Source organism: Mixophyes fleayi, chromosome 7, assembly GCF_038048845.1.
Source record: "Mixophyes fleayi isolate aMixFle1 chromosome 7, aMixFle1.hap1, whole genome shotgun sequence".
NCBI classification, from domain to species: Eukaryota; Metazoa; Chordata; class Amphibia; order Anura; family Limnodynastidae; genus Mixophyes; species Mixophyes fleayi.
The window spans coordinates 8,766,364-8,781,382 of NC_134408.1; the positions used below are offsets into that span (position 1 = coordinate 8,766,364).

A 15,019-nucleotide genomic window follows, 5' to 3' on the forward strand; every position below is an offset into this window, starting at 1 on the left:
ACGCAATTGGTTGTATATGGTGGGAATGTGGTACAGTATATAACATGCAGTACGAAACAGAAGAGTACACAGTATAAGCACATAAATGAATTAAATGAAAGGATGAGACTGAAAAGTCTTGGATGGACCACAAAGTAATTTGGTGTAAAGGTAAAAGTTCTAAAGCTGTGCTTGAATGTGAGGTCAAGATGAGATGTATGTGCAATTACCTTGCAGCGCTAGACCATGCGCATAGATGTAAGCCCTGCGATGTTCTTAGCTGCTTGTCCCGCCGTTCTCCGATGTGGATCTGCCGTCAGGTCAGTACGGCGTTGGCGTGGATAGTGGAGAGGCAACGTGTGTGTTGCTATGGAAGCCGGATGAGGCTCTTCCAGTAGGTCGAGCGGGCAGGCACTTTACATCTTGTTTCCCGATGGGCAAGTTTTTATTTCAATTCTGACTTCCCAAAAATGTACGCTGTTTCCAGATTGGTGCTGTGTGATTTGGCTGGCTGTGAAAGATGCACAAAAACTCAACATAAAGGTGAAAGGCTGAAAGAGAGTGGGAACATAAATACTTCTTTACTGCTTCTTGGTAAATGCAGCAATCTGGAAACAGCGTACATTTTTGGGAAGTCAGAATTGAAATAAAATCTTGCCCATCGGGAAACAAGATGTAAAGCGCCTGCCCGCTCGACCTACTGGAAGAGCCTCATCCAGCTTCCATAGCAACACACACGTTGCCTCTCCACTATCCACGCCAACGCCGTACTGACCTGACGGCAGATCCACATCGGAGAACGGCGGGACAAGCAGCTAAGAACATCGCAGGGCTTACATCTATGCGCATGGTCTAGCGCTGCAAGGTAATTGCACACGCATCTCATCTTGACCTCACATTCAAGCACAGCTTTAGAACTTTTACCTTTACACCAAATTACTTTGTGGTCCATCAAAGACTTTTCAGTCTCATCCTTTCATTTAATTCATTTATGTGCTTATACTGTGTACTTTTCTGTTTTGTACTGCATGTTATATACTGTACCACATTCCCACCATATACAACCAATTGCGTCCATCCACCCTTGGGTTGCACTACACCCCCCTATTGATACCAGTATTTAAGCGCATGTGGACTTTCCAGACTATTATAACCTTAGGGGATTGGTTACCCCCATCCTTACTGCAGCTCATACTTCATTCACCATTTGTCCAGTGCATCCTTCTCCCTTTTCCGCTCCAGCTGTTTATTAATGTCTACCGTACATCTAGAAGGCTACCCAGTATTAAGTGCTAGCTTTCAGAACAGTTTATTTATTTGTGCTCCAATGAGGGGGTGGGAGCCTGGATAAATTATTATAAGGGCTCATACACACAAGTGCTTTTCCTGCACAGACACCCCGAGATGGGAGCTCTACTTGCAGTAAGTGCAGCTCAGAGCGAACAGCTGGTGGAGAGAGATGTCAGTGTGTACAAGTCCTAAAGGGCTCCGTCCAGTGTAATTGGACTATTTTTTTACTAATAAGCTGACACTCTTCTGTAAGGATTCTACTAAATCAGCTCTCAATGTCTTTCAATTCATACCAATTATAGGGATATCCATCGGATACAAAACCAAAATAAAAACAAAAACAAAAAAAAAAAAAAAGCACACACGCACACATAATGCAATGTAAACCTGCTATTTTTAGGTAAAATGCCGTAACGGCGGTGTCCATTCCCACTTATAATCTCAAAGCAGGTACTCCAGGAATCTAAATTTTAAGAAAATAAGCAGAGATATTTTGTTGGCCGAACAATATTCACGAGAATGCCTCGTGCCCCAACGATGAGGCAGAGGCCGCACTCATTGAATATTGCCTCAAAGAACAAGATGGCTGCCTGCACTGCATGTAGGCGACAGGTACACTAACAATTAGTGGACTGTAGGCGGAAAACAGGGACATGTAGAAGCATTGCAGACCCTGCGCTGTCCTGTCCCAAGCAAGGCCACTGTATAATTGTGCATTGTTGCAGCTAGACACAGAACCCAATTAGGGACATTACTATGGGTCCACCTCTATAGTCGATATTCGGATTTTGCAGCCCATGCAAACCATAGTCGTTATCTTAACGTGATATTTCAGGCTATCCCAGGTAGGTATCTCCAGAACCATTTGCTAAGCTGCACATTAATTAGTTTAAGATGGCTCAAGGTAAGAACACTGTCGGCTACAACAGTACGTCCATAACATTGTCCAGAAAATACAGCAGAGAGTGGCGCTGGGTGGGTGTAACAGATCGTGATTGGGGGCTACCCTCCTGACAGTTATGAATCACTATGCAAAGGCAATGACCACTTACAGCGAGTGCTCAAACCATTCTGCACATTGTTAAATAGCCCGTAAAAAAATACTGTTCTCAGGTTAAAGTCTAATCCCTGCCCTGGACTCCTCAATCATGCTGACATTATCGCTGAAACTCTGCACCAAACCCTCTCCGGTACTGACTAGGACCAGGTAACGTACTCTCCATCCACCTCCACCATCTCCTCTATCAGTAGACTTCTTTAGTAGCTAGGACAGCGCCCGCTGATTTCACTGGAAAAATATTACTGTTCACACATCTAGTGTCATGAAAAGTACTGTGGGTCCCGTCCTTCCGAGAGCCCTGGTGGAGATCAGCGTCATGTCCGTTCTGATGAGATCTCTGCTCTAAGGTCTCCTGTCCTGCTACCAAGTCCAGTTCCAGATCATCCCACTTCTAACCCCAGCTATGTCAGTGGCCCTGTGCCTGGCATTGTTGCATTAAACATCTCCATGCCGGTTGTTTTGTTCACCATGGGACTGGAAAGTCATAAGGGGACACATGTCCTATAAATACATCACATCCCTATTCCCACAGGCATGTGTAGTGTATAAGTCTGTACTTCTGACCTGTGCCAATATGGACAATTGTCTAGCGGTTAACTTGGGGCAACAGGGCATTTGAAATATCACCCCTAGGGGCCAAGTTGCCGGTATGGATATTATTTTAATGGATGCCTTATCACCTAATGACCTAATACCATAAAGATCAGAAGGTGGGAGGAGGCTACATGCAACCTCTCTTCTAAATACGTGTCTGAGTTAGGGGAGCTGTGAAACCCCCAAACTGCACACAAACACATCAGAAGAAAGAGGTCATGTTGTCTGCACCCCCCTCCAAGGCAGCCAGTCACCAGGGCTGAGGCGCCATCATTCCAGGGACACCGGAATTTGGGAGCACAGTAGTCACAGCAGCTGTAGGATCGGACATCGGGCAGACTTGGCAGGTCCCTGTTAGGGGGGGGGGAAGAGGGGGATACAAAAGACGTGGATGAGTTATAAATTATTCTTTGGGGGGGGGGGGGGGTAAGTGGTGAAGTGGTTTCAGGGCTAATGCTATGTCATATAAAAGCATAAAAAGGAAATAAAATATAAGCAAGTATATAAGCAGTGCAGGGTTGAAGAACAGACTTAATGAGGATCTATTTTAGGCTTGCCCCAGACACAACAACTGAACGACAGAACATAGATGTGCTACAGAGGAAGAGGACAGGGCTATGGGGGCATACCCCAAAACCCAGCAATGCTCAGGACAGCTCCCTGCTACCAAAAAAAAACACACACACACACACACACACACACACCCCAGGGAAAGGGAAAGGAAAAGGGTAACTAGGCTCTTGCCTGTGGTCACTGCAGTGTGGGCCCCTCCGCAAGCCCCGTGGCCCCCGACATGGCGTGTGTGTGCATGTGGCCGCTCAGCTGTGCCAGGGTTTTGCAGTGTACGCTGCACAACTTGCAGAGGAAGCTGTCTGCCCGTGGGCACACCAGACCGTGGTGCTTCACCGAGTGGACCCGCAGGTACGCGGCCGTGGCAAAACCTGCACGGGGGGGAGAAGCAAACGCCACTTTAAGGCCGGGCCACAGGCATCGCTCCGTAATTAGAACCCGACCCCCCCCCCTCCCCAATTCAATTCACCCACACCATCTTGTAAAGACCTATCACCCTCTTACAGAACCAGTAAACATAAAATTTGATAATTTGGCCCCCATGTTCCCCCAAATGTCACGAGAGGCCTTTCTGGTGAAACTCTCTCTCCAAGTCAAGTTATACAGCCACGCGAGACGATGCAGGTCCTCTCGCTAATAGAGTCTTACAGCGGTATAACAAAATGCGTACGACTGCTATTATACCATTGCAGGTCTCCATCAGAAAACTCTTACAGTTCAATCGGTTAGCTGCGCAGCTGAACATGGACATACAGTTAAGCTGAACACACATCCAGCTATATTATTGTCTCAGGATCACCATCTATGTAGATAACAGGCCTCAGTGTGGTCCGGAAATGGTTTCCCCAGATGAGCTTCTCTATGAAAGCAGGGAGAAGAGCCAAGTTTGTTTGTTTTCTTTTAGCATAAGTATGTATAAAGCCGATTTCAAGATTTCATTTTTATATTTACTGGTCCTTTAAATGATTTAAATATACATAAACTAGCTCCACCCCTGAGGAAGCCAATGCTCCATCCCCTCCCCCACGGAGCTCATTAATACTCTGTTTAACAATGGCTCCTCAAAGTTCATTTACTGATCTGACTCTAGCATGGAAAATACAAAACACCTTATGATATTTCTACTTTGTGAATGTTGTTGACTCAGACATTTTAGAAGTTCTGGCGGCATGGAATAGAGTAACCTATTCTGCTGATCACTTAGTCCTCTCCAAAAGGGGCCTGAACAGTTAATTTCTGATGATCCCCCTAAATCATAAGTACAAGAATTCCTCTATTTCACAAGCAGCGCAACCATGAATGTCCACAACAATGACAGTGGCCTTTCAAAACGGCTGATGAGGTCAAACAATCACTCAAAACGTCTAAGAGTCACCAGTGGGCTCTCAAGCCAAGCCCTCCCAACCATCCTAATGAAGTCGTTCAAACTTGGCCGTGAAGAGCATCGCTGGATATTGGGATATGCCAGATTATGGGCTTTAGACGTGTATTGGTGTGGTGCGGAACTGAGGGGCTGATAGGTGTGCGACACAAACACCCTCCCAAGGTCTTACCTTTGCTGCACAGTTCACACACATGGTTGGGACCCTGGTTGTGCACCCTCATGTGGTCGGTGATGTAGGCAGCACTGAGAAGCTTCCCGCACACGTGACAAGGGACCTTCTCCTCGTGCCGCACCATATGGGCTCTCAAGCGGTCCTTCGTAGCGAAGGCAGCTTCACAGGTCTGTTGGCAGAAGAACATCATTGAGGAAAACATTTTGAGGTGAATTGTGAGATGACAACATGCAAAGAGGAATCCCGGAACCCCACACCACCAAGGACACGTAGAAAGCACGTGGTAAAGAGTTTCAGAAATACCTGGCATTTAAAAGGACGCTCCGTGGAGTGCACCTGTCTGACGTGGCTGTTCAAATGATCAGGACTGGAAGACAAAAAGGTGGAGAATGGAACAGTAAATAATAATAATAAACATGAAAACAAAAAGATAGCAACAGATGCATGGGATTTCGAGAAGCAGTGTTGGCGAGTTCCCAAGCCATCTTACCGGGAGAATCCTTTCCCACAGTGACTGCAAATGTAGGGCTTGTGCACGGTCCCATCATGGGAGCGAACGTGGTACGTCATACGGTCCTTGCGCTTGAAACGTTGCTGACACACGTGGCAGGAGTAGGGCTTCTCGTCAGAGTGTGACAATTTGTGACGGTTCAGGTGATAAACATCTCTGAAGGCTTTTCCGCACATCTCGCACGCGTGGTTCTTACGCACCTTCTTCGCAGTGGGGGAAGGACCCGGTAGAGAAAGTGTAGAAGGGGAGGTGGGAACCTCGAGGGCCTCTGCTCCACCAAGGGTTCCGGCAACACTGAGCAAACTGAGGGGCACCATGGTAGGCATCTTGACTGCGGGTTGTGCTCGAGCAGGTTTTGTGCCCGTGTGGATCGCTTCATGTCTTCTCAGGTTATATCCATTCTTAAACTCTTTGGAGCACAAAGAACAAATATAGGGGCCTCGGCTCTTGGACTTCTTGGGTAGTTCCATGACCGGGTGCAAAGTAGAGACGGAGGAAGCCTGGGATGTAACAGAGGATGGTGCCATCTGCTGGGACAGGGACAGGCCCGGCACCACCTGCTTGAGGGCGGCAGTGTCAACAGTGGAAGGGTGCTGAGGTGCCATAGTGTGCACCATTGCCTGGGTGAGGGATCCATCTTGTGGGCCAGTAACAGTAGCTAATACTGGGAGAAGTTCAACTTGTAGAGGCTCTGCGGGGGGCGGAGGAGGGGTCTGGGGGAGAAGAAATAACAAACAAGGAACTCACAAATATATCTGAAACTTTCACCATTTCCCTGCAACACAACATTGAAATCTCTCGTTTATAGCCCAATAATTGTTTATATTTAAGTTACCTGATCAGTATGGTAACTAAAGTAAGTTGCAACTCATGCATTGATCTCTGTAAATGGATTTTATATCACAATTCAAAATAAAATGTACGTGTCACACAAACAATAAGAGGATGATCAGGGTACTGGTGGCAACTACAAAATCTACTGCCATCTAATATCCACACCTCTCAAACCAACTTATTACAGTTATAACATCCCATAACCATCTATAGAACAGCCCAGGACTTACTGGCCCACCATATGACCCAGTCCGACATATAACCTGCTGACAGAGGTGTTACACCAGAGCAAGATCTCATATCCCGTATCAGTTGCACTCTCTGTTGCGCACTGATACCCTTAAGTCAACTAGGGTGCAAGCTCTTCAGAGCAGGAGTCACTTTCACTAAAAAGTTAGTGTTTCCTTTGTACGGTTTTTAAAAATTACTTTTTAACATTCATTTTTAAATGCACCATTAGAGTGCGCAGGATATTCATACAATAGAAGACGACCTGCACAAGTGTAAATTAGGAATTATATATCAAGTTAAAACTATATAATCTGCAATACAGTATGTGCACGCTCACTATGATACAGATGACGTTACACACTCTCTACATGTATCTATTCTGCATAACACACAGCACATGTGCAGAGAATAGTTATCCATGCAATTAAACAGCTTTATGTGCCATTCACAAGCCATGTAGGAGCCGAGAGATCTGTGCACACGGACTGCCCCAGTTTAGGGCTCCATTGACCATTTTGCAGACAATGAAAGAAGCTACCACACCATGATGCCAGAGCCGCCAGCCTCCATACACCAAATCCTATTAATGCATCACACTACATTTCTCCACATTTCCCACGTACAGACACACAGACTATGCAGACATTATGTGAAGACCTCCCTTTGCGGGCAGAACATCATATTATCCCTTGCAGAGCCTTGCAATTTCTATGAAAGGAAAGAGGGAGAGGGAAAAGATGGGAGGGAGGGGTGGTGATTTAAACACTCAACACCATCTCTCTCCTCTCCCTCCCTCCCTGCAAAAAAATACACACTCACAGGCAGAAGAAGATGCTAATTTCAGGGCTCCGCTTCTCTCTCTTTTACAACCATCTAAACCCCCCATATTCACAGAACAGAGAAGAGGGAGATCACAGATCACAAGCATGCACCCAAATACAGAACCACAGCCTCCTCCTCCAACCCCCCATCTGCAATCCAACAACAGATCCACGTTACCTGGAATATAAAGCTGGTCCAGTTTGCATCCATACTGGTGGAAAAAAAATAAAATCTTTTTTTTTATATATATATATATTTTTTTTTTGTCCTGATCTTCTCCCCCCCTCTTCCTAGCTCACTGCTCCCCCTCCCTCCCTTTGGCTTCTCTGCTTTTAGATTTCTCTCTCTGTCTCAGTTGCAGATCAGTGCCCCCTAAAGGCTAGTTTTTTTTTCTCGTGATTTAAAAGGGAAGAAAAAAACCCTATAAAATACACACCGCATTGAATAAATAATGATCAGAGCTGCAATGACATCACTGCACTCCTCCCCCCTCTTCTCCTCCACCTCCTCCCTGCATAGATCAGGATGGGAAGCCCTGCAAGGCTGCTTTTTCTCCCCTTCACCAAATCCCCCCCAAATTTATCTGCTCCCTCCTCCCTTTCTGATTATTTTTGCATTATTTACTATCCAAAATATGGCAGCTGCTTTGACCTTTCACCCTGCTGCCTCCCAGCCCCCATCTGCAAATATATTTAAAAAAAAATAAAAAAATCCCTGGGTCTGAACCATGCACTAGACAGAAAAAGGGGGTGCCAGCTCCAGGGTTGGGGAGGGCTGGTTACCAGGATCTGCTGCAATAAAAAAAAAAAAAAGAAGAAAGTCTCAATGCATTGCAATATTATGTTTGGGGTTTTTTTTCCCCTTGCAGAGATAGGACTGAACTAAATGAAAACAACGGAGGGGGGAGATTCTTTGCAAACTGCTTCTTCAGTGCAAAATGGAGAACTATGCATTGTGCAAAGTGCCAGTCTTTGCAAAGGGGGGACCCGTTCTTAAAGCATCCGCTGCCCACAGGGGTGATAAGTGTTAAACCTACACTGCTGTCCCCCCCACCCCTTCTCTGCACCATCCATACTCTGGAGTAAGAACAATAAAATATGGCTGAATGTCCATGCACCCCGCAGACACAACAACCACCCCCCCCTCCCCGCGCGTCAATGGTCTCTCCCGTCTGCATTGATGACTTTTAAAGGGAGTGGGCCGCTCTTCCTCCTCCCTTTGGGCTCAAGCATTTATCTGTCGGCAGATAGATTGAGCGCTTTAGCCGTTAAAGGGGCAGCGCCTTCTGCTTGCTGCATTCCACACTATGGCTGCTGGGCACAGTATAATGTTACACTGTGATCACACACGGATACATTGTAACATCATGGTCAGGAGCTGAGTTACAATGTAACAAGGTTATAGGAGAGCACAGTGCACTGAGATCTGGAGCACAGATTTACATAGGGAAAGGGCTGCATGCACTTAATTTTGGTTAATTTAATTACACTCAGGGCTGTCAGTAGATTTTGTAGCTCAATCCTTAGTCCAGGGTTTCCCAAACCCAGTCCTCGGGGCTCCCCAACAGTGCAGGTTTTCCAGATCACATGTGACATAATTAGGACCACCTGTGGATCTGTTACACTGTGTCAGTCAGTAATGAATACACCTGTGGATCCAGCAGGGAGATATGGAAAACCTGCACTGTTGGGGAGCCCTGAGGACTGGGTTTGGGAAACCCTGCCTTAGTCCAAGATTCAGGATTTACAGCATGTAGGAACTAACTGTATACAGGGTCACACCAGGTAATCAGACAGATGGGTCCTTTATGGTTTAAAAGTGAAAATCCCCAACATGGAGGATGTAACATCTACCAGCAACACATGGAATAAGTCAGGGAGAAGCATGGAGTCTGGGTCGAGTGACCCTGAGATGTTCCCAGATACTCTAAACCAGAGCCTGACACTCCTCAGTTATAAGGGGACATTGATGACTGTGAGGCTAGATACACACTGAAGAATTGTCTGACAGACGTGTTATCTCAAACGATTGTACCTACAACTGAAGGTCCGATCAGTCTGATGATTCATCCATACACACTGACACCATTTACCTTCAGATCTGTGCTCTTCATCTGGTCCTCTCGTCTTCAGAGAATGACAGCACAATATTCATTCATTATTGTCACACTGATTAAAACCGCCTTGTTATAGCTATATGTGTCCAAGCGAATTTCTGTGGCTTCTGTAACTTTGAAACTAAACATTCTGTTTTAGAACAAACAAATTAATTATTCCTTCTACAGCGCTCTCTACATTTATTCACTGGGACATTCATCGCTAGCATCGGCTGAAAAGAGCCCGACTCTGTAAACTCTATGGAGATCATCAGCATGAGTGTATACACACTGCATGATCAGTCAGGTGATTGGTCAGAAAATATTAACCAGTACGACCAACCAAATGAGCCGACATTTGACACTTTGGGACAACTTTAGATCATCGTATTACTATACACACTCATACGATATCTGACCGAACGGTCGTATGTCAGCTGATTTGCCCGATTATTGGATGAAAACGTTCCAGTGTGTACCTACCTTAGATACAAGGGGATGAAGGGGCATTAATAACTGTGACACACAGGCGGGTGAGGGGACACTAGGGAACGTGACACACAGGGATGAAGAGGCATTAGAGAACGTGACACAAGTGTGGTAAGGTGACATACAAGTCCCTGTGTGCAATGGTTTATTTTTGTTCAGGACCATGAAGGAAGCAATGGGATTGAATTTATGACCCGCGTAAACTTTAGGTCAGGAGGTGAGACGATCGGATTTGCATCCCTAACAAGTGACCCATACATAAAACATCAGCGCAGCGCCACTTTCTCTGGTGACCAGCAGACAATACCAAGCTCATTGCTGATCAGTGTACATTACAGAGCTGTTTCCCACTGGTCATGGTGAAATACAGAACCTATTCCATGGTGGCCAGCAATATGGAGCCCGTTCCCTGGTGACCTAGGGGTTGATTCCTCAGCTCCCCATAGAAGGAAGACTCAGAGAGGGTAGGAACACGGTATCCACACTTCCTACGCCATCCGAGGGATGGAGCCACAAAGGAAAGACTCAAGGTTTTGATTGCTCAAATGGTTCCCAGGAGAGTGTAATTACGGTATTAGTACCAAATCTTCCAAGTTTTGTGGAAGGTAGATACCCCATCATGACCGACATGGGTTTTGAACCTCTTTGCTGTTTTTACATAAATGACGGTCTGGGACAACAGAGAGATGGTGCCAGGCACCCTTCCTGCCTCACTGTAGGTCACCTTCTCCTCCTCCTGGCCCTGCGCACCCCTAGGCTAGCAACGGGACGAGACTTCCGGCTTCTTCTGCTGATGGTTTGCACACTAGGCAATGGGTCACAATATTTATGTCTCCTATCGGCGGTCAGACATCTAATGATGCCACTGGTCATCTGCGGTTATAAGACTGCCTTAAAAAGGCAGATTCTGGCAATCACTCTCTGTCAGAGTATAAGCCCATACCTCCTTTGGTTCCTGCTCCAGCATGCATGTTCTTGTTCATCCTGTAAGATCTACTACCGATATTACGGCTTTACTCCTGCCATTCTCGACTACTCTTCGATATCTGATTCTGTTTGGATCTACCGGTTCTGACCTCAGCTTCCTGGATCACTCTGCTCAGACTCTAGCTGCCTCGTTAGCAACTGACATCAAGGGCCGCAACCTGCATGGCTCTGGTGCACAAAGAGAGCATGTTAAAATCCCACGCCTCTTGCTCCGTCTCACCAACTGCTGGGCAAGTACACGTCCATCAATTGCCAGTGGGCTGGTGATAGATGCTCAGCAACCATTGTTGTGGACAGTTACAACCACTTGATTTTTTTTCTTCTTCCCATTTCTTTTTTATTACTAAAATAGTCATAATGTTCAGCCTTAACTTTGTGTACAAAGTTAAACTCATGTTGTACCTACAATAGCAGAGTGAGTGGTAATAGACAACGGTCTTATGTTTTATGTATTTAAGAAAGCATTGGGTGTTTTGTACTGTTTTTATTTTTTACAATTTACAATTTATACAATAGGGGCAATATTTTGCTTCGAAAAACACAGTGGGTTGTCCCTCAATATTGTTGGCATGAATAGAAGTGTTTCTGTACTGCATATGTGCAACAGAACATCTTGTATATAGGTTTGTATGGGCGGCACGGTGGCTCAGTGGTTAGCACTTCTGCCTTACAGCACTGGGGTGTTGAGTTCAATTCCTGATCATGGCTTTATCTGTGAGTTTGTATGTTCTCCCCGTGTTTGCGTGGGTTTCCTCCGGGTGCTCCGATTTCCTCCCACACTCAAAAAAAACATACTAATTGGTTAATTGGCTGCTATCAAAATTAACCCTAGTCTCTCACTCTTTATCTCTGTTTGTGTGTGTATGTTAGGGAATTTAGACTGCAAGCTCCAATGGGGGCAGGGACTGATGTGAGTGAGATCTCTGTACAGCGCTGCGGAATCAGTGGCGCTATATAAATAAATGGTGATGATGATGATGACATATACCTGGAGAGGACGGATGGGCAAGTGTTAGTTGAATACAGTAAGGAGTGTACTTGGAAGTGTAGAACGCCTGCTGGAGATGTGACATAAATCGTGGATCGACATTACAAGACCATTGTGTTAGAAGGCATAATGATGATTATGAGACCAACAACAGTATCAAGCCGCGTCTGATTGGCTGTTTGCCTATTGAACCCTCCAGCTGATAGCACTTCATTCAATAGCGTTGCAGCTACATTATATCAAGTCGTGGCCGTTTATCACATTACTTACTTGTCATTTCTAGTTGGACTACAGGAAAGATCGCCATTTAATTTTTAAGGCGGGAAATGATTGATGTGAGGGTGTTCTTCTGTAAATTTTATTTGGAAAATGTGATTTCATGAATTTAATAACACTTTCAAGACACTATTCTCTTGTGTACGTGCATTATTATATTGTGTACAAATAGGGGAATGCCACCCTCTCATTTACTACTAACGCTCAGTATAATTATTTGTACGCCTGATACAGAAATACTACAGATTTAGAGTTGAACATATCCTTAAATATATAGCAGAGGGCAGAATCAGTGGAGTATAGAAGACAACAGGAAAAAAGAAAGGATTTGGAGTGGCAGCAATTTACCGGCTCCTCTTTATAAATAGAAATATTGTGCAGTAGACTCGGTTGCGCTCGCAGAAGATCCGCTCCCCTGTCAACCAGGCAGAATGTGTATAATAACCAGAGTAAAAATAATGTATTCAGCGGCACACAACATGCCTGTACGAAGCCATTATAATACAGAGCAGCACGAGCGAGGAAACACATCACCTTTAATTATGCATGTGGATATTATTGTGTAAGCTTACTAAAAGTCTAGGGCAGGCAGATTGGAACTGCTAAATCAGAGTTTACCAGGACACAGCAAAACAACGCGTCAATAGTACACCTTAATCACTGCCTGTTCTGTCTGAACTACACCAGAATTAGCACTGGGATCTTCATCATTCAGAAAATGAATGTTACATTGGAAAAGGATGTCACGCGAGAGGTTGTTATTGTCAGGGATTGTTATTTAAACATTAATGTAATGCAGAAGTGATGCTAATGTATATATAACTGCCGGTGAATAAGAGATCTATAAAAATGTTGAGTTGATGTCATTATTTCAGTAATCATTAAGAAAACGTATGTATCATTGTGAGTAATGCAACCCTACTGTACACATCATAGATACTAGTAGTCACCTTTGATTTCCATTACGTATAATGAAGTATGTATCCTCATCTTTATATGATCATGGAAATTCCTGGGTATCTTATAAAATCTTAATAAATTACAATGTCTGGTGCATTATCCCATGTAACACGCGCAAACACGTATATGTAAATTAATATTAAATAAAAGGTCATAGATAGCCCAAATATACTATGATCCATTGCACCTCAATATTTTTATTTAAGGATTATATGAGGGTGTATAATATGGGTGCTCAGTGTGGACCTGGATGGATTTGGAGTGCATTTATAAACACACCATGTGTAGAATATAATGTCTTCATTCAGATGAAGCTAGTCTGAGACCACAGCAACACACATACACTGCCACCTGCAGGCCATCATGTGTATGACTGTCGTGAAAGTAGAGAACTTAGTTATTTATAAGGGTTAACCCATCATATAATTGTGGGGAATAAGGTCTAAATCATAATTGCAGTGTAAATATGGTATATTAATTGAATCAATTGATAAGTTGAGCTACTAAAGTGTAAAATGTGAAGTCAGACAGTCTGTTGTGAGTGTATTTGATGGCTCTGCACATCCCAGTGTGAGAAGATAGCATTGTCACCTGTGGGAGCTTCAAAGAGCCCCTGCTGTGAGCTATATCCTGACACAAGTTCGTTTTTGGACACCGGTTTAGACTTTTAGGAACCGCTCAGCATGGTGTCTGGCTCAAAGAGACTATATGCTGACTTGACTATAATTTTATATAGACAAAAGAAGTCCGTTTTAAAATATGCCACTTAAAATCAATAAAAGTAGTGATCAACCACTTATTCCTCAATAGCATGATGAAGGGCAGCTCATATGCCAAATTAAGCATTCTGCCACACAGAGAAGTTAACGAAATGAGGGTAAGCTCTACTAAAACACTGTATCTAGGCCTGTTTGTTATCAAAGATGGACAAATTCATAAGGGATTTCTTAATAATAAAATTGGGTCTGTGTGACGCTCCATAGAAAAGTTAGGTCATATAGTAGAATTGGGTAGTAAATCAGACAACATGCAAATGGTGATTGAAAAAAGTATCACAGATCACAACTGCTGGGAGGTAGGAAAGATGTAAAGGTGTCTTTAAAAAACTGAGACCAGTTACGAGAAATTGTCAGTCTTTTGGAAAAATCATTCCACAATGAGAAGCTGTCCATCTTCCTAGCCAATTTCCCATGGCACAGATTATACAACTCATGTAAGTTATACTCTGAATGTAATCCTTTTTATTTTAAACTGTTGCTTGTGTATGTTATGTCAATTGTTATCAATTGTTTTTATATCTGAATGTCCTGTACTTTTGTATATTAAATCTATAAATTTAGTAAGTTGCGTCCTTGATACTCTAACGAATCCATTAGCCTTTTAAGAAGAATATAGCTCGACCAAGTATAAACCCTTTGAATGCCGGTGTGTGATTTGTTGATACATTTGATTAACAAGCTTAGTGAGTGCTTGCATTCACACTTTGTGTAACAGTCTGGAGGTGTGACGAGTTAACCCTTTGTTTGCTGGTGTGGGCCTTACTAGCCTGTGGGTAGCTAGAAGCCTTGTGTGTCAGTGTGGGACAGTATATTGTGGTCCTATTGCCAGTATTCAATAGGTGGTGGCAAACCTGAAGTGTGTGGGGTGGTGAGAGCGCTGTTGTGGGGGTTGATTCAGTAGGTCTATAACCTGTGTGATAGGTAGAGAGAGACTTGAGTGCTGGAATTGTGTGTGACCTCATACAGTGAACATCCCAAGTCACGGCAGCTGGGAGCGT

General features: G+C 44.3%; 1 protein-coding gene across 4 annotated transcripts; it reads right to left on the reverse strand.

Annotated features, from left to right (window-relative positions):
• Positions 1-1,000: 1,000 nt before the first annotated feature.
• On the reverse strand, positions 1,001-8,538 carry MAZ (MYC associated zinc finger protein). 4 transcript variants are annotated; one of them, XM_075178932.1, is made up of 5 exons: positions 7,625-8,538; positions 5,540-6,273; positions 5,353-5,416; positions 5,047-5,218; positions 1,001-3,274 (listed from the first exon to the last, which is right to left on the reverse strand). In XM_075178932.1, the coding sequence occupies exons 1-5, from the start codon at positions 7,655-7,657 to the stop codon at positions 3,174-3,176; spliced, it is 1,104 nt and encodes a 367-aa protein (XP_075035033.1). In that variant the 5' UTR covers positions 7,658-8,538; the 3' UTR covers positions 1,001-3,173. The 4 variants fall into 4 exon arrangements, with proteins under 4 accessions (XP_075035033.1, XP_075035037.1, XP_075035035.1 ...); XM_075178936.1 differs by having other exon boundaries at positions 7,884-8,537; XM_075178934.1 differs by lacking the exon at positions 7,625-8,538 and adding an exon at positions 7,445-7,602.
• Positions 8,539-15,019: the final 6,481 nt, after the last annotated feature.